The 25,758-nt window shown below is 38.6% G+C and overlaps 1 protein-coding gene and 1 long non-coding RNA gene across 3 annotated transcripts in view; both read left to right on the top strand.

Annotated features, from left to right (window-relative positions):
- The window catches only part of furina (furin (paired basic amino acid cleaving enzyme) a), a 98,345-nt gene extending 76,565 nt beyond the window's left edge, over positions 1-21,780 (top strand). For both annotated transcript variants that reach the window (XM_056259158.1, XM_056259157.1), the window contains exons 8-16: positions 3,137-3,309; positions 6,000-6,212; positions 9,909-10,009; positions 10,374-10,477; positions 10,735-10,852; positions 14,783-14,962; positions 15,059-15,183; positions 18,859-18,987; positions 20,903-21,780. In XM_056259158.1, the coding sequence (XP_056115133.1) occupies positions 3,137-3,309; positions 6,000-6,212; positions 9,909-10,009; positions 10,374-10,477; positions 10,735-10,852; positions 14,783-14,962; positions 15,059-15,183; positions 18,859-18,987; positions 20,903-21,522 (1,763 nt within the window). In that variant the 3' untranslated portion in view covers positions 21,523-21,780. The remainder of the gene's footprint in view (positions 1-3,136; positions 3,310-5,999; positions 6,213-9,908; positions 10,010-10,373; positions 10,478-10,734; positions 10,853-14,782; positions 14,963-15,058; positions 15,184-18,858; positions 18,988-20,902) is intronic.
- A 1,494-nt stretch (positions 21,781-23,274) lies between these two features.
- On the top strand, positions 23,275-24,188 carry LOC130091340 (uncharacterized). The gene is made up of 2 exons (XR_008807801.1): positions 23,275-23,448; positions 23,507-24,188. It is a non-coding gene; the product is annotated as an uncharacterized LOC130091340 (long non-coding RNA).
- Positions 24,189-25,758: the final 1,570 nt, after the last annotated feature.

Here is a 25,758-nt window from a genome sequence, read left to right on the forward strand (position 1 = left end):
AATCATCATAAATAACCCATTAGAGTTATGATAACCACCTTGCCTTAACTCAGTAAATGTATTAAACATCATACCTTTGGGAATTTTATTTGTTTCAAATATTAAGCAACACAACATAACACTAGCTATATATAATACATATTAAAATTACATTGGGTGAGTAAAGTGACTGATTGAGATGGACGTGCCGAAAATCCTGTGTGCGCTTATTACCGTATATTTACTATGGTAATTGGCAGACAGTGGAAAAATAGGAATTTTAAGGTTTTTTTTTTCATTGGGTTGATCAGCAAATCTGCCATACAGTATGAACACACCAGTGCGGGTGGGTGGGCTCTGTTGACAGGGGTTTAGTTAGCAACCACCTAAACACTGTGATGGTGAGTTTTACATGGACAACCACCACCAATCTTGTTTTTTTCAGGGACTAAATATATGCTACATATCAAATCTTCCCTTTTATGCAGAAAGATAATGCTTTATGGGTAATGTGCATTTCTTTTTTGTCAGCTCTGCCTTTGTTTTTCTTTAAAGCAGCTGTTTTTGAATTAGCTTCCTAATGGGAAGCAGTGAAGGATAAATCTTCCTGTGCCCAGTTTCACCTTGAATCCAGGGTGAAATCTTTGCTTAATAAGCAGCAGATAGTTATAATATATACACACACATACTGTGTGTGTGTCTATAGATGCCTTATTAGCGGCTGTTTCTATGGGCCATGTTGTAACAGTCAAAGCCGGTCTGTGAACATTCAAGAGCAATTTGACTTAGCCTCTGCAGCTGTATTTAGTTTAGTTAATACTGTACATAAAAACACAAACCAATACATTTTCACCTGTGAAAGGTTATCCCATTTCTGCGCAATGTTGTGGCATCATTGATTCTTACTGTGAGTGACGACACGCTGACCGTTCCAAGATGCCGGGCGTGCCAATGTGTCTGGTGCGGTCGAATGTGGCAGCTATGTATTTATGGCAGATACTACTCCTAATGTACCATGGGGACAGAAGGCTGAGACAATTGGAGGTCTTTGGATAGCTGACCCATAACATCAGCCCAAACTGGCAGGCAGTGCCTTCTGCTAGAGGAAGGTTGAATGTGGAGATGGCACACAACACGGCTAATTCCTCTGCCAGAACTCATTAGGAGAGAATATTGTTTTGAAAGATTTGGAGGAAACAGTAGAGTACATTGTTCAAATTTGCTTTATAAAGAATAAACCTGAGGTTTCTTGATGCATTTTTGAGGGGACGTAGATTGTGTATTGACCAAGTCTGAATAAAAAAATCCCTTCTTTTGTTGCCACAGTGCATCCGTGTGTATATCTGTTATGCCTTTCTCATTTCCTGGGAAGTAATCATAGCCAGCTCTCTCTTTGTCCTGTGGGGATATTTGGGACTTTTGGAATGTAGATATGGGATAATAACATTGTCTTTCCAAGATGCTGTGCTGTATTTTTCTGTAGTTGTTGTCGGTTTGTTTGCAGTACTGTCTGCACCAATGCTCTCAGATTGCTTTGGAAAACCTGAAAGCACTGAACTTTTGTTTATTTGCACTAACCCGTATGAGGGCAACCTTGAGTAACCTCGCCCCCTTGTGTATCAAAGGAGTGATTCACATTGTTTTGAAGATGTTTGACTCTGATTTCTCCTCTTTACCACTTTAAAAACTAAGCTGTGGGCAGAATGTTCTCTCTTTTTTTTTATTCGAGGCTGAGATAACGTTCTGATGCTGGGATCACAATAACTCAACACCTCTGACATTTTGGACCAAACGCTCTGGCTCGTTCCCAAACCCACAATTTGGTTTAAGATTCCCTTTTGTACAGGGAAGTGGAAAAAGATAAGATGGTCTTCTCTGTTGTGAAGCATCTGTGAAGGGATGTTTGAAAGAGAAGAATGTAGCCGCTTGTCACCTTTGAATGAACTCCAAAGATCGTTTGCACTCATCATTTTACTTTTAAAAGAACTTTTATATGCAGCACTATCTGTTTGTGCACCTCGTTCCTTTCATGCTGCAAGTTATAAACAGCAAAAAGATCTCGATCATATGGGGGTTTTATTAGGGTTATTCAAAGTGGCTTCTTTGTATTCAGCTTTACTGTATGTTTAGTTATGTTGCATCTCTGCGCATTCTCTTAAAAATATTGGTAATCAATTTACTTGCTTGCTTCTCAAAGGAAATATAGGTTCTGGCATTGGGCCGCTAATTAACTTCTTGACACAGCCCTAACATTGCAGGCAGGTAGGGGTTGGCAGTATAAGAAAAAAATGACATTTAAAAGTTTTGATTTACACCATTTATAATAATACACATTCAAATGTAATGAAAGATTGTTTTCACTTTAAACATTGTTTAAAGTATTTTATATGTTATTTATTTATTTGTAATCATGTAGTTGTAAATTTTTATTTTTTTTTCAGTTAAGACATATTAAATTGTTCAAAATGAACAGTAAAGACATTTATAATGTTGCTAAATTGTTTTATTTCAAATAAATGCTGTTTTTGTGAACTGTCTATTTATCAAAGGATCCTATAAAAATGTATCAAAGTTTTCATTCAAAGGATTGTAGCATTGATAATAAATGTTTATTGGGCAGTAAATTAGCATATTAGAATGATTTCTGAAGGATCATGTGACACTGAAGACAGGAGTAATGATGCTGAAAATTCAGCTTTGCATCTCAGGAATAAATTACATATGACACATATTAAAGTAGGAAACAGTTATTTAAAATTGCAATAATATTTTACAATATTACTGTTTTTACTATATTTTTGATCAAATATATGTAGCCTTGGTGAACATAAGAGACTTCTTTCAAAAACATTAAAACATGTTACCAGTTCTTAATATAGCTCTCTGTAGCATTTTTTTGGCATCTGAATTCTGCATTTTTACTAATATCACTGTAAATCTAGATATTATGGAATCTGTTTCCCCTAACATCCCATCTAAATGTGAAATGCTTGTAATGGCCATCCTCCTGTGGCAGTTTTCACAACAATTCCTAACCTTTTATCATCTCATCTAAATAGAGGTATTACAATAATCATTGCAAAAATAATTTAACCAAAGTATTTGTTCATAATTTGCTCTCTGTCCTTTAATGTGTATGATGTTTTGTGTTTTGCAGGTGTACGTATGTTGGATGGAGAGGTCACTGATGTGGTGGAAGCTCAGTCCCTTAGTCTCAACCCACACCACATCGACATCTACAGCGCCAGCTGGGGACCCGAAGATGACGGCAAAACGGTGGACGGACCTGCAAAGTTGGCCAAAGAGGCTTTCCTACGTGGTGTATTAGAGGTTTGGCATCTCTCTTGTATTACTGTACCTTTAAGACTGATCTGAAAAGTACGTATATGCAAATGTTAGTAGTTCTTAAAAATGAAAATGCTGTCATGATTTACTAATTTTCAATTTAGATTGAAAAGAGATCATTTTTACTTCCTTTAGATGGGACTGAATGCAAAATAATGAATTACAAAAATTTGAGGCTGTTTATTTATTTAAACCAAGGTACCAGTGCTTGGTGTCAGGGAGGGAGGAAGTTTTGCGCTGTGAATGTCTACATAAAACCCATTTCAAAAGAGCAAAGAAAAGCTCCTGTTTTCCATGACTTGTACAATTGCTTCTGTGACTCATGATCTATTTTTACTGTTTCCTGACATTATCTACATCAGTTGGTCTGTGCCACAAATGGTAGATGTGCTTTCATTGATATTCTTGTGATGAAATGGTCCTATCTGAGCCTGAATTTGCCTCTTAATCTTGAACTTTTACCAGCAGCGTCATTTAGAGGGTATAAATTTGTGGTTCAAATGATTTTATTTTTTTTCTTATTTGCTTTGAAGTTAGCGATGCCAAGGGGGCTTTGGAAGGGATGCTCCGTATTTGATATTGCCACACTTCATTTGCGAGTGCCTTGAGTCATAAAAGCACTTACTAGTCAGAGCGAAGTTTGTTTAATTTAGAACGTCACATTAAATGGCAATTCTAACTGAGACATATTCATGCAGATTTTCCAGAGCGTGAACAGTATTGACATTCTTAATACCTAATTACTTAACGCCATTTGAGCTAAACTGCTATCATGCGCGGGGTAACGGAACGGCATTAGTTTTAGCCCTTCACTCACACATGAACGTGCACCGGGGTTGTAAAACTGGCTGTCGCCCAATAAAAGGACAATGGAAGAGAGTCGTGCCAAGATGCTACCTACCGCAGTGTCTATAGGAACAGACTTTTTATAAAAACATTATGGGAGATGACTATGTCACAGATTAAATGCATCACTTAAAGGGATAGTTCTTCCCAAAAAATTTAATTCTGTCATCATTTACTCACCCTCATGTCGTATCAAACCACTATGACTTGTTTCTATGGAACACAAGAAACTGACAATTTTCTGGTTTGTTTGTTTGCTTATGGCTTTTTTTTTTTTTTTTTTTTTTTTTTTTGACCACACTAACTTTCATTGCATGTGCAACTGTAAAAACAGTTGAATTATCAAAATATCCTCTTTTGAAGATAGAAAGTCAAACAGGTTTGGAATGACATCGAGGTGAGGAAGTGATGAAAGAATTAAAATTGTTTAGTAAACTGTCTCTAAGTTTCCACGTTCAAGGAAACATGTAAGCTATGCATTAAATATTACAACGGTGTAAAAATACTGTATTTTATAGTCTTAAGACAAAGATACTAACATTAAACAGGCCCCTGAATGGCATATTATATTTTAAAGTTGGTTTACTTTATCATTGGTCAACAGCAAAAGCGTTGCGACAACATTTTAAATTGTGCAACAAATATTTCAAAATGTCTTTCACTTATCATTTCCTTTAATATCAGTAGATTCACAGCATCCGCTGATATGGGGAAACTCTAGTGTGCAAGCACTTAGCCACAACTGCTTTACTTATTTTAAAATGATCACTGTTGTGCTTTTTTGTCGTTCTTTTTTCTCCATTTACATTGTTTGATTATCTCTTAGTCAGAGTTAAGATACTACTTTAATATTCAACAATAGTCAGAGGTATTTATTGATGTTTCACTGTAACCAGTGAAAATATAAAGTTTTAAGTAGATGTTAGTGATACCAAATATAACAATCTTTTTTTAACCTATTACACAGAATAGCACAATGTTTTTTCCCATCCATATTTATTTATATTTTCTAGCCATTGTTACATGTGTGTGCAAGCAGTCAGATTTGTTTGGTGAACAAGATCCATTTTGTGTGGGGAAAAGGCCTATGCAAATGGGGCTCTGGTCTGTGTAAACACCCTCACTGAATGGATGCCCACAATCAAGCAGGTGTGTGCTGTAAGCGAGAGCAAACTCTGAAAGACGGAGCCAAACTTTGCACTGCAGACTTTTATTTGGTGCATTGTTGGAATTGTAAGGTACAGTAATGACCTTAAAAAAAAACGCAACGAACAAAGGTATCGAGCAAACAGCATCTGAATCTAATTATTTGTACTGCTGCCCTTTCCTTGTGGCAACATGGTGAAATGAAAGTCGCGGCTATTGAAATATGCCTCGTTAATGTGGTGCGTGCATTTTTCACAAGCTCATTATCAGTTCTGACAGTTTGCTTTTGTATTACTGTGCTTCATCTGAGAAGTAGACCACAAAAGCCCAGTGCTGTTTGTGTCTTTCATTTGCGCATGAAAATAAACATGCATGATAAATGACTTGAGAACATTAGGTTTTTCCCACAAGGTCCTTTTAAAATCATCTGGCCCGGCAATCGAAACCATGACAGTGCTTTAATAGTCCATGACACTGAAAATCCTTTCTGGGAGACAATACTTTCCAGACTCCACTCATCACAAATATTATCCAGTTGTTTTGAGTACTGTCACCGGTAATCCTTCCATCTCAGACTTGGCAGCGCAGTGCTCGAATCTGGCTCTCAACGTCTTAACGGCATTTGATTGGGCTTGCATGAAAGGAAATGCATTTGAGTGACTGTTTCTTCTCCCAATTTCTAGGGCCGCGGAGGACGGGGGTCCATCTTCGTGTGGGCTTCGGGGAACGGCGGCCGCGAGAAGGACAGCTGCAATTGTGACGGCTACACCAATAGCATCTACACGCTGTCGATCAGCAGCAGTACGCAGAACGGCAACGTGCCCTGGTACAGCGAGGCCTGTTCGTCCACCCTCGCCACAACCTACAGCAGTGGAGGCCTCAATGAGAAACAGATTGTGAGTCTCTTTCTCTCTCCGCCTCCAGATAATCAGCACCAGTTATCCTTTAATTGAAGAAGTGGCATAGCTAATCTAATCCAAAAGTAAAGGATCTGAAAACAGTTGGAGTTCAGAAGATAAACTGCCAAGCCAATTTATTAAGAATTGTTGCAGCGTCTTTAAAGTTCTTACAGGCTTTTTGGCTGTCAATGAATACTGCGGTCACTAGTGAAGGGGAAGATAGATGCTTTCATCTTCATGGCCCTTTAAGCGCTTTTCCAAGCCTTACTCTCTGTTTAAAAGCCTTAAAAAACACGGATGTTCTTGGGAATCAAAACCATAACCTCTCACTATCACGCATGGTTTGTGTTTGCGCTTAATGATGATTGTTATGTCAAGCATCACAATTTTTATTGTTTATACTTGTGCTTAGGGATTTCAACATCCCTAGCCCCGAGCATTTCACCGTGTCCTAACCAGTCAAAGCGACAAGCCATAAAAGTTACAGTATTTCTTCCTTGTAAATCAAATTTTGCAGCTTAAGAAGAGGTGTTCTATTACTTTTAAGTATCATACTTACAATTTTGGCCTGTCAGATGATAAAATTGGAAAAAAGGTCATTGAAAGACCATATCTAGAGACCAGAATATCATGGAGATTTTTAGGTGGCAACTTGATCCAGTAGGCAACTACCCAGGGGCCAGATTCACACGTGTTCTAAAATATTTCCTCAAGAGTATCTTGTTTTTCTAAAGAATAAAATGACAGACTTATGGTGATTTCAGATTGTATGGGGGTTCTTGCCGAAGACTCTCTCATCAACTCAATGCCATCGTTTTCCACTGCTTGCAGATTACTGTAAGAATCAAAATAAGCGCACGTACTATTTTTGTTGTGACTGGCTTGGCGAGCGATCAGTGTCACTATTTTTAATGTGCCTTGTTTAAATAGTTCTTTTTAAATAACCTGTCTCAAGATGGACATGCTATTGCTTTCATTTGCCCTCCGTCTTTCTGTGTATGTGCTGAATGCTGCTGAAAATTCTGCCGTAATTTAATCAAATTAAAAAAAGAGATCCCTATTTGACTCATCCGTTCAGCAAAAAATTTGTTGCACATAATCATGACCGTTCATTGTTTACATAATCAATCATTGGTGTCACTTAAGATCACTCGTGCACACCACTAGGAATAGTAATATGTATTATATGGGTCTGTTACATCCTTATGTTGTTTTTTCTCTCCCCGCTTCACACTTTAGATTAGGGTCCAATTCTCACTATTACCTCACTATCAACTATGACTTTTGCCTGAATAAACTCCTAATTACTGCTTATTAATAGTTAGCAAGGTAGTTGTTAAGTTTAGGTATTGGGTAGGATTAAGGGATGTAGAATATGGTCATGCATAAGGCAATAATATGTGCTTTATACGTACTAATAAACAGGCAATATCCTAGTAATAAGCAATTAGTGAGAATTGGACCCTAAACTAAATTGTTACCTTTATATGTAGCTAGTGTTATGTTGTAATGATTACAACAACAATTGAAACAACCCAATACATTCATTAAACATCTTACCTTTTGGAATTTAAAACAAGTTGGAGGTTATCCAACCTAGTTAATTACAATGGTTTTTCAGAACTTTTTATGAATACAAATTCTTTCTAAGAACCACTCAGAACATCTTAGCAACCCCAAAGCAAGACCCTGGCTAAGTGACGATGGCATTTACATGAGCAAGCAACCCTCTCGTGTTCTTCAGAAAATGTTCAACTCTATTTTCAAAACAAGAATATCCTTGTGATTCAAAACAATACCTCACTGTCATAGCACGACATTTTCTTTGCTCTTTTTTTCGGTTTTGTTTCCTTACCCGGCTCAGTGCCGACCGAGGCACACACCCAAGCATTGTTTTCATAACCTGCTGTGCCTGACTGAGTCATCCATTGTCCAGCATTCAAGACACAGACACTACTGTTCACAATGGAGGTGAGCTTCTAAAGGACAGAAGCCTGATATACCCCCTGTTTTCCTTGCAGCAGAGACTCTGCCAGGCGATATCCCTCTCCTGTGGTCTCCCACGATTCATTTTTAAGTGTACAACTGTTGAATTCTCCTGTCGTCGCTCCTGTCATTCAGCCCCTCTGCCATTTTCAGCAATTAGTCTCACACAAGGAGGTCTGTCGCAGTCAGTGCACATCCTATGATGCCTGGCTTTTTAAGTGTCACCCATCAACCCATTTGTCTAGCTTTGTCTCAGCTCTGTCTGTTTGACCCTGAGGGCTTAAAGATGCTGCGCTTTTTACCCTGAAGTGTCGAAAATGTCAAACATTTAACTGAACCACCTGGGTCACTTTACGGGCTTAAACTAAATGCATGTTTGTAGGGTTTTTACATTTTCTGAAGAATATGTGAGTGCTGCTTGCCCATGCAGATGCTGCTGCTGTTGTTTGCTAAGGCATTGGTATGCAGTTGCTAGGAAGTTCTGGGTGGTTGCCTACTGGCCCAAGTGGAAAGAGCCCAATTCCCAAGTCTCTATGAAATTCTGGTCCCCAGTCTGGGTTTTGTTTTTCCCACATGATTTGTCTGCTAAAATTGAAAGGCGAAAACAGTCACATCAAAATTGGTTACTAAGTGTTATATGTGTTTGTTCGAATTCCTGATTGTAAGTAAGAGCAATAACAATAGAGATGCTAGACACCATTAGCAAGATTGTTAAAGGAGTCATGAATGGAAAAAAGGTTTCACTGATTTTTTGACACACACTGCCGGTCAAAAATGTAAAATTATTTTGAAAGGTCTCTTATCATCACTAAGGCTGACGGCATTTATTTAATGAAAAAACAAAGTAGACTGTAGTCCTTAAAGTCCCACTCCGATCAAATTTTGAGCTATTTTTAAACATTCCCAGTGGTCTTTAAACTATGATTATGCCATTTTTAGCCAGAATCACAAAACCTGTGCCGTTTTCTGGGACTTCACTTCAGCAGAGCTGCAGTAGCTCATTAGCAATTCGCCTCTGCGTTGTGGGCGGAGCCGTTGGCACGGAGACGACCCGCCGCCCGTTGCTGAGAGCTCTGTCTCTCCCGCTAGCTTACACCCCCAATACCGGTGGGGCAACAGTATTATATACACGTTAATTATTATTATCCGAAGTTAATCAAAGTTATCACCGATCACCGATCATTATTTCACTCCAAGACGTCGCGTGTGGAGACGCCCAGTGGAGTTACTACGTCACAACTCCAGTCTATTTTAGCCGGCATTTTAGCGTCTGCTACTGATTCACAGCCATTTGAATGCAGAAATACTCAGAAATACAACTTTGAGCTTATTTTTCTCAAGATATGTCCTCTAACATCAGAAAAATGCCACAAGAACATGTTAACACCTAGAAAAACATTATTTTCATCGGAGTGGGTCTTTAAAGACTTTTTTGTTTGAAAAGAGACGCATGTCTCTTTAAAAGGTGTTTTTAAACCAGAACGCTAAAGACAGGGTAGAAAATGGCCTTTAATTACACAATTATGACTTTAGTTTTTGATGTAAAAATCCTACTAATATTATAAGTGCACATCAGGAAACATTATAAAATAATTTTGAGAAATGCAGTGACTTCATTGTCCTGTTGGTATTGTGTTCCCATCTGGAATAATTCGATTTTTCATATCAATGATGTGAAATGTTGTCTCGCTCTACTTCCTGTTTCAGGTCACTACAGACCTCAGGCAGAAGTGCACAGACTCCCACACAGGCACCTCTGCCTCGGCCCCACTGGCGGCAGGAATCATCGCCCTCGCCCTTGAGGCCAAGTAAGTCTTCCGAAGCATGTTTGTTCTGTCCTCGAGCGAGGTCATATTTCTTCCAGCTCTTTGAGTGACCGGAGGCTTTTAAAATAAAATGGTTACTGGCTAGGTTGGCAGACTGGAATTAACCTTCAAATTCTCATTTGGATCAAATGCATGCATTGAGCGGCAGTTTTTATTTATATAGCTTTAAATGAATTCACCAGCAACAATATAACCTTTATGACTCTACCTGTAGCTATCAGTGACCTTTATAAAAGGGCAGAAGAGATTATCTTGGAGAGCTGCGAAGCATGCAGGCAGTTTTGAGTTTCGTTCCACCATGTATCTCACGTTTGAAAGGCACTAACAGTTTGACTTCTCTCTGCAGTAAAAACCTAACCTGGAGAGACATGCAGCATCTGGTTGTGAGGACGTCAAACCCTGCCCACCTCACCACCAATGACTGGAAGATAAATGGAGTGGGTCGCCGAGGTAAAAGCCCATCACGTTGCTTTTCGTTGCTCCCTCCCTTTTCCTTTCCCTGCGGTGTTTCTTTCCACTTTCCAGCTGCTTGAACGTTTTGTGATGTAATCGATAACATTATCATTGGCTGCACCAATCAGCAAACCGCTCTGGATCTCTTAATGATATCAGCCTCTTTAATTCACCTCTTTACTTATAATGTCAGTCTTTTAAACTGCCTTTATAGTTACTTTCAACAGTATTGATTTTTTCTCTCTATCCTACAGTAAGCCATTCTTATGGATACGGTCTGCTGGATGCTGGGGCTATAGTGTCTCTGGCAAAGAACTGGACAAATGTTGGACCTCAGCAGAAGTGTGTCCTTTCCCTGGTGTCTGAGCCCATGTAGGTTAAACCCTCCATACTAGATCACAGGCTTAAAGGGGTTGGTTCACCAAAAAAGGGCAATTCTGTCATCATTTTCTCACCTTCATGTTCATCCAAACCCATAGGAGATTTTAGACTGAATGTTCACTCTGCTGTTTTCCATCCAGTGAACTCATCCAGTAAACAAAAACACCATAAAGTAGCTTAATGGCTTAAGGGGAGATACGGCAGGCAATTTTTTTTTTTTTTTTTTTTTTTTTTTTCACTGGTCAATTTTGGGCTATTTGTCTTCAAAAACATGTCTTCTTTCAGACTTGTGGTGAAAACAAGTCCAAAATACACATTTAGGTCTTTATTTTGCTACACTTTGTCTTTTTGCGTCTGTAGATTTCTCCTAAATTCAACAAAACTTGGCGTTCTAAATCAGCATGCTGCTCCGCGATCGCTGTCTTCACCCTGTCGTCACATATACCGTTGGAAAGCGCTCTCTCTCTCTTGTACAATGTTGTCGGATCCAAATATGGTAATTTCCTTTTTTATCAGCAACCAATCGTGAAGGTACAATGGGGCATTTAACCCTAAAAGCGAAATCTCATTGGCTGATGTCAATTCTTTAAAGGCCGTTTTCTCAAAATGGGTTTTTTCTCATACTCTGAGCCAAAAACCTCACTTCAGCAAAAACGGGGCAAAAAATATTTTTTTTATGGCTGTTGACAGTTTTTTCTGATTAATTGAGTGATAAAAAGAGATATCCAAAATTCCCTCTGTAAAAACTTTTGACTCTAATGTCAACAAAATGAAGCAAGAATTTAGAATTATGCAAATTAGTGCATATAATTTGCATATTTAAACATAAATATTCTAAAAACTTGTTATACAAAAGATATTTGTCTTAATGTCAGTAATCAACTAGGGAAGTTTCATGCTGATATCTATTAGTTAATTATTTTTTCCTATTCACCTGGGGTGTCTCCCCTTAAAACAAGCTTAATATGACTTGGAGTTTGACAGCCTTAGTCATTGCATAGTTAAAGGCCTGATTTTTGTGATGCAGAAAATGCAGACGGAATCTCTGAAATATAGTCTTAAAAATTGTGTTGTATTTCATAGAATTTGAAATATTTTAAATGATGTTAATCAAAAGCACGGCTATTTAATCATTGCTAAATAAAAGTTCTTTTTTTTAATTGTGACTCCAAACTTTTGAATGGTAGTGTTTATGAAAGATATGATTTAAAATATATATATATATTTTCCAGTTGCAATCAAAATTATTCAACCCCCAGTGCAAATCAGGTTTATTGGCAAAATGTACAGACTTTCAGCTGTTTGCAATGAACAAATCAGACAAAAGCAATTGAAATAGCTCAACACAACAAATGTTTCAAGTGGTTTCCCCAAGCTCAACTGAAAATGCAACTTTTAATGATTTCTAATAATTCTGGGGGAAAAAATGAGTCCTGAATTACAAACAGCGGTGTGAACGTTCTGCAAACCTAAAAACTCATTTGGTCTTCCACGGATGGAAGTCAGCTGTACAGGTTTGAAACAACATAAGGGTGAATAAATTATGACAATTTTCATTTTTGTGTGAACTAAACCCGGCATACTAGATGAAACTGCTTTCTTAATTGATTCTACACTAACATGTGGCAAACTGAGGTTCTTTAGCGCACACAACTGGGATGATGTTTTAAATTTAGTGCTACTAAAAAGGTCATGGAGTGCAAGAGGAAACAGGAATAAGAAACGAGGTGGGAGCGAAACATCACTTTTGATGGTCTATTACATTTAAATTTAGAGCTGGGCAACTTGAATGATGCTTCAATGCATGAAGCATTTCCACTTCCTGCAGAACATGTTTATAAGAGGTAATGACTTGCAGATAAGCTTGTTACATCCACGTTCGTCACACCATCACTGCTGACATCTTGGAACTCAAGACGGACCCATGAAGTGCTTCTTCTCCAATCTCGTCCTCTCACTCAGCGTATCATGTCTGTCTCTAAAAATGCACCCTCTTTTTATCCCTTCTCCCAGTTATCCTTTATGGTTCACCAATGTTACGGAAAGATCAAGGGGTTTTGGAGCAAAGCCCAATTTAACATGCTGGTTGCAGAAGTCACAGAGCAAAGTGATTACGGGCTGCCTCACTTTGGCTCTGCCGTACGTTTCTACATTTTTCTGCTCGCAACAACTCCGACTTGAAGCCTTGCACAGAGGGGGTTTACGCTTCATTCCTCATGGACTTGTCAGAGGCTGTAGCCTGTCGTTCTCTCTCTTGATTTAAGCTCTTCTTCCTGTGTTACCATGTCTCTGGTGAGCAGGGCCGAGCCACTCTAAGCTCCTTACAGGATTGGGCTTAGAGTGCCAAAAGCCTACTGGCTCCTGTAGCGTTCATTGGTGGCACAAGTCTTAACCTGGCGAGACTTTTCTGATGTACCAGGAATGTGTTTTGAACCCTTCAATGTTGTAGACAAGGTTTGATACAGCATAACACTCCTGATTCAGTAAGATATTTATTTGTATAATTTTATTTAGTGTTTAGCGGGCGGGGGGCTTACCGGTATTAAAAAATATATAGTTGCTTGTTAGGAGAATCTGACAAGCAACTTTTGTTTCTTTACACTTATGGTCACTAAAAGTAGATATATATGGTTTAAGTTAATTTTATTATAAATATGTGGCTGGCTGTTTTACAGCTCCCCGTTAGTGCTCTTGTCTTTTTCTCCAAACCTATTCTGCGGAGGATTGTGTGTGCCCTCCCACTTTGTAGCAATTTGCACCAAATTTTTAATTTTTGTAAATTAACTTCTGTTTGTGCTTTTCAAACTCAGTGGTTTCAGTTTAATATGTTGCAGGCTCATTTATTGATAATAAATAATTGATGATAACATTGATGATGATATAATAATATTGGGCTTGTTGGGCTTTATTTTGATGCTGCGGTTGCGTATTTGTTTTGCGAGAGTTGGCAACACTGACCATGACTGATGCATTGCATGCGTTACAGAAGTGCAAGTCAAAAATTACTGCATTTAGACCTTCAAAGATAAAACGGGTCGTTAACAAGTCCAGGTGAATAGACCATTGTGCTGCTATGCATTAGGGGTGGTGTGCGAATGGGGCGTTTGCAAGATTGTTCAAAAGTATGCTTTATTTTTGTATTTCCGCTAAATGCCACTAGTATCGCAGAAATTACATACTTCACCTTTAACATGTCAATTGCTGGTGGTGTGCGTTTGGGAAATAAACACCTATTGGTCCAAACAATTTTTGTAAATTTGTTAAAGGTTCATGCAAAGTAATAGTCTCTTAATGGATTTCAGTGAACCCCAGGGTAACTTACTATTTTGAATCAAGTGGCTTTGCATGAAGATGTGGGCTATTGCTTTTATAAGCTGTTGAACTAACAGTTTTCACCTGCTGGATGATAAATACAAATATATAAATTTATATAAATATAAATGATAAATGTTGTGACTGTTTACAGCTATATGGTGGTTCTTGGTAGATAATTTTTTGATGATCCTACACTGAACTTACAAAAGTTTGATGTCAGTAAGATTAAAGAAATTAATACTTTTATTCATTGGCTGTATTAATTAATTGCATTAAATTGATCAAAAATGACTGGATTTTTTGTAATGATGTAAAAGTCATATAAATCTGTTCTTAAGAACTTTGTATTCATCAAAGAATCCTGGGAAAAAAAAGTTTCCAGAAAAATATTAAGCAGCACAAATAAATAAATAAAATAAAATAAATGCAGCTTTGGTGAGCATAAGAGACTACTTTCAAAAATCTTACCGACCCCAAACTTTTGGCCAACAGTGTATGATACATGCATAACTATTTGTATTTAAAAGTATAACTTTCGGGGTTTTTTAACAGTTCTTGAACATGTTTTGCTTAATGACTTTAATCCTACTATTTGCCTGTTTTTAGGAATATTGGAAGTAATTTGGTGATCACAAAAATCGTGGATGCATGTACTGGAACGGCCAACTTTGTGAGCTCATTAGAGCATGCTCAAGCCCAGCTCACCCTGTCCTACAACCGCCGAGGGAATCTGGCCATCTACCTGATCAGCCCACAGGGCACCCGCTCCACACTGCTTGCACCCAGGTTAGCCACTGAAACATCCACTCACATAATACTTACATATAATATTGATCTGTGCTGTGAGCAGCTTCACACAGTCTACCATTCTCTCTCTCACAGACTTCACGATTACTCCTCTGAGGGCTTCAATGACTGGGCTTTCATGACCACCCACTCCTGGGATGAAGATCCTCGTGGAGAATGGACGCTGGAGATCGAGAATGTGGCTGGAACCACCGACTATGGTAACATCTCGTCCATCTATTTTGCATTTATGCTCTTGATGCATTGAGCTATGGTGCTGCTCATACAAGAGTCAAATCCAGCATATTTTATTTGGACCTCCAACATGCCCTGATGTCACTTTTCCCCCAATGTTTTCCAGTCTCTTTTCTACTATATACAGGTCCTTCTCAAAAAAATTAGCATATTGTGATAAAGTTCATTATTTTCCATAATGTAATGATAAAAATTAAACTTTCAGATATTTTAGATTCATTGCACACCAATTGAAATATTTCAGGTCTTTTATTGTTTTAATACTGATGATTTTGGCATACAGCTCATGAAAACCCAAAATTCCTGTCTCAAAAAATTAGCATATTTCATCCGACCAATAAAAGAAGTGTTTTTAATACAAAAAAAAAGTCAACCTTCAAATAATTGTTCAATTATGCACTCAATAGTCAATACTTGGTCGGGAATCCTTTTGCAGAAATGACTGCTTCAATGTGGCGTGGCATGGAGGCAATCAGCCTGTGGCACTGCTGAGGTGTTATGGAGGCCCAGGATGCTTCGATAGCGGCCTTAAGCTCATCCAGAGTGTTGGGTCTTGCGTCTCTCAACTTTCTCTTCACAATATCCCACAGATTCTCTATGGGGTTCAGGTCAGGAGAGCTGGCAGGCCAATTGAGCACAGTAATACCATGGTCAGTAAACCATTTACCAGTGGTTTTGGCACTGTGAGCAGGTGTCAGGTCGTGCTGAAAAATGAAATCTTCATCTCCATAAAGCTTTTCAGCAGATGGAAGCATGAAGTGCTCCAAAATCTCCTGATAGCTAGCTGCATTGACCCTGCCCTTGATAAAACACAGTGCACCAACACCAGCAGCTGACATGGCACCCCAGACCATCACTGACAGTGGGTACTCGACACTGGACTTCAGGCATTTTGGCATTTCCTTCTCCCTAGTCTTCCTCCAGACTCTGGCACCGTGATTTCCGAATGACATGCAAAACTGAGCAACAGTCCAGTGCTGCTTCTCTGTAGCCCAGGTCAGGCGCTTCTGCCGCTGTTTCTGGTTCAAAAGTGGCTTGACCTGGGGAATGCGGCACCTGTAGCCCATTTCCTGCACACGCCTGTGCACGGTGGCTCTGGATGTTTCTACTCCATACTCAGTCCACTGCTTCCGCAGGTCCCCCAAGGTCTGGAATCGGTCCTTCTCCACAATCTTCCTCAGGGTCCGGTCACCTCTTCTCGTTGTGCAGCGTTTTTTGCCACACTTTTTCCTTCCCACAGACTTTTCACTGAGGTGCCTTGATACAGCACTCTGGGAACAGCATATTTGTTCAGAAATTTCTTTCTGTCTTACCCTCTTGCTTGAGGGTGTCAATGATGGCCTTCTGGACAGCAGTCAGGTCGGCAGTCTTACCCATGATTGCTGTTTTGAGTAATGAAACAGGCTGGGAGTTTTTAAAAGCCTCAGGAATCTTTTGCAGGTGTTTAGAGTTAATTAGTTGATTCAGATGATTAGGTTAATAGCTCGTTTAGATACCCATTTCATGATATGCTAATTTTTTGAGACAGGAATTTGGGGTTTTCATGAGCTGTATGCCAAAATCATCAGTATTAAAACAATAAAAGACCTGAAATATTTCAGTTGGTGTGCAATGAATCTAAAATATATGAAAGTTTAATTTTTATCATTACATTATGGAAAATAATGAACTTTATCACAATATGCTCATTTTTTTAGAAGGACCTGTACTTCTCTACTAATAAAAAAAACATGCCAAAACTACAATAAAAATGATAGTAAAAATAAAATAAAACAAAAATTATAATGAAAAAGATAATAAAATGAAAAAGATAATACAAATAAAATAAAACAAAATTTATAATTAAAAAGATAAATAAAAAATAAAAAGCATAATCGTCCAAATAAAAAAGTATTTTTTTATGTCTCCCAGTGCTCCGCATTTCACAGAAGTGTAGGGACGGGAGTATCTTCTCTCCAAATCCGCCTGATTTGCCCAATCCTGTTTTCTTCCTCTTTTATGTCACAGTCAATTTGTCTTCCTTCACCACACCCTGCAGTAAATCTGATTAATTAAATCTAGCTAAGTAAATCAGAGGACTGAGTTTTTCCTCCCTCTCCCACTATCACACTCTCCAGCCGCCCCTGAACGCTGTAAATATAGAGCGACTTCCAGCCAAACCCCATTCTTTTGTCCTGCCCAGACACTAACATAACTGCTTTATATCTGGATTGAACGGACCATCAGTCCAGTGCATTACCTAGTCCATTTCTCTTTGTTGCTTTAAGAATTTACAGAGCTACTGACTTTATTGGACTATAGAGACTAAATGGGCCATCAATCTAATGCATGTCGAAGCGATGCGGCACCACTGTTACTGAACGATGATGATTTGTGATGATCAGATTTGTATCTTCTGAGTAATTCATGTTAGTGGGCCCAAAATAAGGCTATAGGTACAGATGATAATCTACAATCAGACATTATTTCAAAATAAAATGGTGTTTTTCTATAAGAAGGGTTATTGAATAATTGAATACAAGTGTAGAATAGTAATGGAGTTTATTTTGCATTTTAATAATTTTGTTATTAAGACATGGCTACTTCAGTAGATAAATAAATATGGCTATTACAATTTAATATTCCAGAAAACCCTATGTTATTCCTATATTATGTATTAGAATCTTAATTCGAATTAAAGCTGCAAGTGGCGATGAAAGTGCCCTGGCACCAGGGCCACCACCACCCTGGCTTTAGGAAAACAGAGCACGGTGGGCAAATATGCATTTAAGTAGGTAAATATAGGAGGACTACGTAAAAATCGCTTGTATTTTACCACACTTCCTGCTGCCAGCTGGTGGCGCAATGACTAGAACAAAATCTTGGCATGTAGATGTCTTCAGGCTGGGACTCTTATCAAACATGTGAAGTTTGGGTTACAACAACTTATTTTATTGCTTTAATAGCATGCTTTATCACTTAGCTAAGTGTTGCTGGCATGTTTTAGCATTTTGCTAAAGGTCTTATTAAACATGTGAAGTTTGGGGCAAATTGGACATTGTTTTCCGGAGTTACAGCAACTTCCTGTTTCATGGCGAAACATTGAAGTTTGTCAGGCCGCCAGGGACACGCCCTTTGACAAAAGCTCAAGATCTTCACAATTTAACATCGCAAAGGCCTTAAGATTACACTTACCTAATTTGAAGATGATCCGATTAAAACTGTAGAAGGAGTTTGGTAAAGTACGACGCCTGAAAATGGCAAAAACTGCATAATAATCGCAGAGGAAATTCAAAATGGCTGACTTTCTGTTGCGTTTAATTTTTTTTAGGTATTGAGACATTATATGTAGGTACCGAATTGCGAAACGTAGCATGAGGGGCGCTTCTTTGAAATGATATAGGTGGTGCTATCGAGTCATTTTGCCAAACCCATATCAGATGTAAATTTTCGCCAGTTCTGACGCGTTTGCAGTTTCGTGAGTTTTCATGAGTTCACGAGCATGTTTAGGCCCTCAAAAATGCGAATCATTTTGGAGAAGAAGAAGAAACAGAGCAATTCCAAGAGGGTCCTTGCAGACATGATGATTAACAAATGTCAACTCTTATCATTTTGTGAGTTTCTTGTGTACACGAATCAGACTCTCTTTCTGTCTGTTTTAGGCACTCTGACTCAGTTCACACTGGTTCTCTATGGCACGGCTTCTAGTTTATCCGGCCCTTCAACAGCTGACTCCAGCCAGACCGCTGACAGCAGCTGCAAAACCTACGACCTCAGTCAGATCTGCACAGGTAAGTGTAAAAGATGGTGAAAGTGCGCCCCCTGTCAACTACTAGTGGGATTTACTAGCTTTCCTCTAACTCCAGATAGTTTTCAGGTGCAGACTTGATTTGTCAGAATGGTATGATGATACACCTTCTGTAGTACATTATGCACATTTTCATGCATGAAACACCTAGATGGCCTATTGCATTTGCAAAGATGTGCAGTAAAGTACACTGCACGTAATCTTGACTATTTTATTTGCCATCCAAAACATTTAGACATTTTACACAAAATGTAATTTAAAAAAATATATTTCTTGCAATGCATTGTCATGCAACAACAATGTAGCATGCTACTGTTTGAAATGTTTATCACTGTGCAATTCCTTTAGTTTCACATGCTTTTTTTAAGAAATAGAAGGCAGTATAAAGTGTATACTGCTCAGTATGCATTAAGCTGGTTTTCCATTAGGAACACAACATTTAATGTTGTTGAAACATCAGACTAGTTGTGTGTCGACTAGGGTTTTGTCCATTAAGATGTCCATAAGACTTTTTCATAAGATTCAGCAAGGATTCTTGCTTCTTTCTTGAGCAGCAAATCAGCATATTAGAATGATTTCTGAAGGATCATGTGACACTGAAGACAGGAGTAATCATGTTGAAAATTCAGCTTCACATCACAGGAATAAATTACATTTGAAAACATTAAAATAGAAAAATGGCCGTTTTAAACTAATAATATTTCACAATATACTGATTTTATTTTATTGTTGATCAAATGAATGCAGCCTTAGTGAGCTTATGGGACTTTTGAATGCTAGTCTGTTTTTACAAAATGTTTCTACTAATGAATTAATAAATAATGGGTTGTAAATGTGACCCTATCTCCCCAATAATTTAATGCTTTAAAAATAAAGCTATAAACTTTACAGCTGTTTTTATAGGTCCCTTTTGCTTGTCTTGAGTGAGTTGTGCTGGTCATGTCTTAGCTGTTAAATTGTGTGTTCATAACTCCATCCTGGAGTTAGTTCACAGTGCCAGCTGCATTGGCAGCCGTGTTCAAGGCAGCTGTCCAGTTTAGCCTGTGGCCATGCCCCTCATGTGGCCACTCACTGCCAGCTCATTCTTACACACACACACACAAACACTTACTTGACCCTACCACTTCTCTTTCAGCAGTTTTCCTCCTTCATCAGCTCTTTCCTTTTTCTCTCCTTTGCCATCTCCTCCTCTCCTGTCCTTCTCTAAATGATGCAACCCTAAAAGGGCCTTATGAATGCTGAAAAGATAGTCTTTGTGTACTGTGATGACCAGAGGAGTATGTAGTTAATTTCTTTCCAAAAATCAGATTCTTAAAGCCTGTTTACACTTAGTGTAATGCAGTTTAGACTTTTATTCAACTTGGCTTATTTCGGCCAAGAACTGCCCTCTTAAACCTGAAGAGACCGTCTGACCGACGCGTAGAGTAACCAGTGGCAGTTTTTTGCGTGTCATATAATAACGGGTTTATCTGCAATAATGCCCCAGCTTTGACAAAACACATTCTGTATAAAGCACTCTTTGACAGTAGTGTTAATTTAATCAGCTATTTATTAGTGTCAGTCCTGTGTCAAATGTCTTTTTTAGTTTTTATCATAGCCGACTAAATGTCTGAATATTTTAGTCTAGTTTTAATCAATGAAAACTTGGTCACATTTTCACAATTATTTCTCTCAAAATTAAAATCGCAATGATTGTTTTCATTTGAGATTTTTTTTTTTTTTTTTTTACATATTAAATGTATTTATTTATTTTTGACAAATTTTTAATTTTCATCATTCGTCAAGTTGATTTTCTGTGAAAACAACAATACAGCTTAAACTTGTATTCAACCCAGAACAATTTTATGCCTCTACTGAAGCTTTTATAAATGATTAAAGTTTACTTCCTCCTCATGCAGAGTGCAACCCCGGGTTCTACATGTACCAGAAGGGCTGTGTGAGAGACTGTCCAGCCGGATTCACCCCTGGCACCCGTTCCGTCTTCCTCCCCAACAATGAGGTGTCGCCCGTCCTCCACCCCACCTGCCTGCCCTGCCACCCCGTCTGTCTCACCTGCAGCGCCCCCGGGTCTCAGGACTGCCTCTCCTGCCCACCTCACAGCCACCTGGACGCCGTCACCGGCTCCTGTCTGCATCAGAACCAGATCATGCGCGAGTCTCCGGACGGCGGACTGTTTCAGATGCAAGGTGACGGCTCGTCCCCGAAAAACCACGCCGAGCTCGCCTCTCGCCTGCCTGTTACCGTGGCGGTGCTCAGCTGTGCCTTCATCGTGGCTACGTTTGTGGGTGTGTTCAGCTTGCTGCAGATACACACGCGCAACCAGAACAAACTGCAATCTGCCGAAGTGGGGCCGGGATCCGGTTTACTGGTCGGGTTCGGCTTGAACCGCACCGCAGTTGCCTACAAAGGCATCCCAAACGTTTGGCGGGAGGACGAGGGCAATACCGAGTCTGAGAATGAGGAATTCGAGATCCACAACGAGAGGACTGCCTTCATCAAAACACAAAGTGCTCTTTAACTACGTTCCTCCCCTCTCTAGCCTCTACTGCACTGTTGTCTCTCTCTCCCTTTTTTTAATGTGTTTTCATTCTGGGGTTCGTCTGAACATATCACATTTTTGGGGCATTTTGGTTTGTTTTTCGCACCTGTCTTAGTTACATGAGCCACGATTCACCTGGGCGTTGACCCCTCGGTGCCTCAACATGGAAAGCTTCCAAACGCAAGCGACGGGGACGAGTCGAAACTACAATAAACATGACTATTGTTTGGTCTCTTCCTCCTGCCTAGTGAGATTTAAAGAAAAAATAAGATTTGAAATATTTGCATACGAGAAAATCAAAGCTTTTCAGTGAGTGTGTGAGTGAGTGAGTGAGTGAAACTACGTTTATATGAAGTCAGTCAGTGCTGCAGTGGGTCGGATCCACTGGCTTTGCGCAGGGAGCCTTTTAGAAGAACATATCACTAGTTCTACATGGTCAGAGATGGAGAGGAGAGCAGCATGTTGTCTTACACATATTTATAGAGCTTACTACTCCCCCTAGAGCATCTGCATTGCTGAATTCATGATTTTTCTTTTATGTAGGCTGTTTAGTGGAATACTTCTCCAAAAGATAAAACCTCTGTCATTATTTGCTAACTTTTTAACCCTCATGTCATTGCAAACCTGCATGACTTTTTGTCAAAGATCTAAATGCTTTGTGTCCGTATCACCAAAATATAATGGGGGACTAGGGCTTTTCAATCTCTAAAATGACATTACAATTGTTTATTGAAGTAAAGTCAAAAAGTGCTCTAGTATATTTGTATAAATTAAATTTGGGTGATTGGGGCCATTCACGTGTGTACCATAAAAGTGTTTTTTTTTTTCCGATCTCTGCACTATATTCTCAAATGTCATTCACTTCAAATTTGGCTCATCAAAATCATGACGTCAAAACTTTATATTATTTGATATATCATATTTAAATTAAACATGAGCAGCAGGAATGGCATTTGAAGCAATGTGCAGTAGAATATTATCAGCAAATACCGACTTAAATTTCAAAATAATTTCCTCATGTAAAATTATTATGATATCAAAAGGCTCTTTTTTTGATGCACGACAGCCTCTATCTTTGTTTATTTTGTGAAAAATTTGCTCTGGTGATTCTACAAAATGACTTTTGTGTTTTATTTTAGCAAGATCTCATGCAGGTTTGAAGAGACATGAGTAAGTGAATATGGTAAATATTTAGATTTTTGTGTGAGATATTGCGCTCTTTGACTGTATGTAGGGAAGAAACTCTGATGTCGGCCAGCCTCTCCGAGCCAATTTAATTCTGTCCTCCAGTCAAGGGTTTGAAACACTAGAAAAGGTCTTTGCTGAAGGCGCATCCTGAAAGGACCTGGCTTCTGTTTTGTCATGTTATAGTGATTATATATAGAGATGTTCGAGGTTGTGTTCTGCACAGTATGGGTGTCTTTTTGAAATAAATCAGAGAAAGGGCTCTAATGACTACCAGATATCAGTTAGGATTGGTTCGTTTTATATGCTCAACAGTCACCTCATGAGGTCATTTTCTTTGCTTACTACTGTTTATTATTAGTCATTTGCTTGGCCTTGTCAGCTCATCTGCAACTTTCCAGGAATATAGTAGTTGTTTTTCTGAATCACATATGCAGTATCTTTACGAAATGACAATGTTATCTATCAAATCTGTGCAATAGAGACCCAACAGGGTTATGCGATGTTATCCTGATGGAGTTGGAGTCCGGCTTCCTTTTATCATATATCATTTCACAGCTGTGGCCAGTCCACAAACGACTTGCACCATCCTCAGCCTTGCCTTCGTTTAGTTGAGTAGGTTCACCGATTTTAAATTTTTGTTTTGTTTTACACTATCGATGCATCAGCACAGCTCATCTTACCTTACAATGAAATGTCTTGTTTATCTACACACTCATAGTACAAGGTCTGAAAATCAACTGAACATTTCAACTTCAAGGCCGTTAAATAACGTGAGATTTTACAATAATGTTGACCCCGCTGAGCTCTTTCACCCCCTTGCAGTAATGATTTGGTGTTGTGTGTTTTGGAAAGCCTTAAAGTGTGCAAAGGCATGACCAAAGACCACCGGATAAAAATCTGCTTGCCTTAGAGTGATAGCATGACCTGAAAAAAACTCAAACTTTTTTTTGAGGTTAGTCGCAGTTTTAAATTGGGTCACTGGTTTGACCATACACATTTAGGAAATGCTTCGAATAGGCTGTTGAATGACAAATTTAAGCAGGTAGGGTTTTGGTCAAAATGCTGGTGTTGTGACAACAGTTCTTGCATTAACCACGCGCAATATGCTTTCCCCGGATGGTGCAATGGTTGTGTTGTGCTTTAAGAGCGTGTGTGTGTGTGTGTGTGTGTGTTCAGACTCAACGAGAACTTTCTAGACTCATAGGATTATTTTCACCTTTTTTTTTGAAGAGTCAACTGATGCATGAAGATCCCCAAGTAGAAAACACCAATCATTTATATGACTACCTGAGACGGGACAACGATATAAAAAAAAATAAGGCCTATTTTTGTACTATATATGGTGCATTGTCATTTACATGTAATTTAAAGATTATTTTGCTCTTTTTATTTAATTGATGTCAATATGCGAATTAAAGATTATACAAAAAAAATAAAGATCTATGCAAACTTCATAATTTTTCTTTGTGAGCTCTTTATTGCATTTTCTGTCGGTCAGACAATCTCGCAGTCCACAGCTTTGGGAGTTTGTGTATGAACAAAGATTGTATAATAATAGTAGATGGCTAAATTGAAATGCTCTTGTCAAAGGTACATGTGGCATTTTAAAGGTTTCCAGAACTGCTTTGCTAAGACAGGTCTAGCATCCTGTTGAGGTTGAAGTGTGGCTTGCAATGTCTTCAAAGGGAGGATTTCTGTACAAATAAAAGTGTTAAAGAGATACTCCACTTTTTTTTGGAAATAGGCTCATTTTACAACTCCCCCAGAGTTAAACTGTTCAGTTTTACCGTTTTTGAATCCATTCAGCCGATCTCCGGTTCTGGCGGTACCACTTTTAGCATAGCTTAGCATACATCACTGAAGTGGACAAGACCATTAGCATTTCTCAAAAAAAAAAATGACCAAAGAGTTTCGATATTTTTGTACACTTCTCTGTGTACAAAAAAGTGGAGTATCCCTTTAAACAGAGAAGTGTACAACAATTTACTGACTGGTCAGCGCCTTGGCAATTATTTGAAACGTGATTGGAAAATCCAATGAAAATGAAGACAGAACAAAACATTTCAGACATTGCCAGTTTTGCAACAAAAGTGGACTTCCAGACGACTTCCCTCAGTTAGTACAATGTTACATCAGTGATGCAAAATGTGTGTAATCCTCAGCAAAACATGCTTACTGAAAAAAATGATTCATAGTCTTTTTTTTAACCAAAATATTAAATCATGACAGTGGTATGACCGCTAGGATTTTTATGTTGCTATCTGATGTGAGCATTTCTTATTAAATTAACTTGTAAAAGCTACTAACTTATATATATATATATATATATATATACATAATCCAAAAGTGAGTTCACCCCTCACATTTCAGCAAACATTTTAGTATATCTTCTCAAGGGACAATACTATAGAAATGAAACTTGGATATATTTTATAGTAGTCAATGTGCTGCTTGTATAGCAGTATATATTTACTGTCCTCTGAAAATAACTCAACACACAGCCATTATTGTCAAAAAGCTGGCAACAAAAGTGAGTACACCCTAAGTGAACATGTCAAAACTGTGTCCAGTGTCAATATTTTGTGTGAGCACCATTGTTATCTAGCACTGCCTTAATCCTTCAGCTTCCTCAGCAAGGCAGTTGTCATCTTGGCGGTGTGTTTGGGGTCGTTATCATGCCGTTTGGTCCAGTTTCTGAAGGGAGGGCATCATGTTCTGCTTCAGAATGTCACAGTACATGTTGGAATTGTAAGCCCGTCTAAATCGGTCCAATGGCGGTATCCGATAGAACGGGTGAAGGTATCTGCGTGTTACTGTCTTTTCCGCGTGGCAATTAGTTCCAATTAAACTTATCTGAGTCCATTTTATCACGACCTCCAATTTAGGTTAGAATCCCAATTGGTTGATGGCCATTTTTATAATAGTTTAGCAGCACATTTGATTCTTTTCAATTCTTTATTTATTTTACCCGTTGCTCACCAGTTTCGGTCACTAAACAGAGGTAGGCTAATTGCTACCTGAGATCGG

The sequence above is a fragment of the Rhinichthys klamathensis genome, unplaced genomic scaffold, assembly GCF_029890125.1.
Source record: "Rhinichthys klamathensis goyatoka isolate OS25496 unplaced genomic scaffold, OSU_Roscu_1.1 h1tg000165l_1, whole genome shotgun sequence".
Lineage (NCBI taxonomy): Eukaryota > Metazoa > Chordata > Actinopteri > Cypriniformes > Leuciscidae > Rhinichthys > Rhinichthys klamathensis.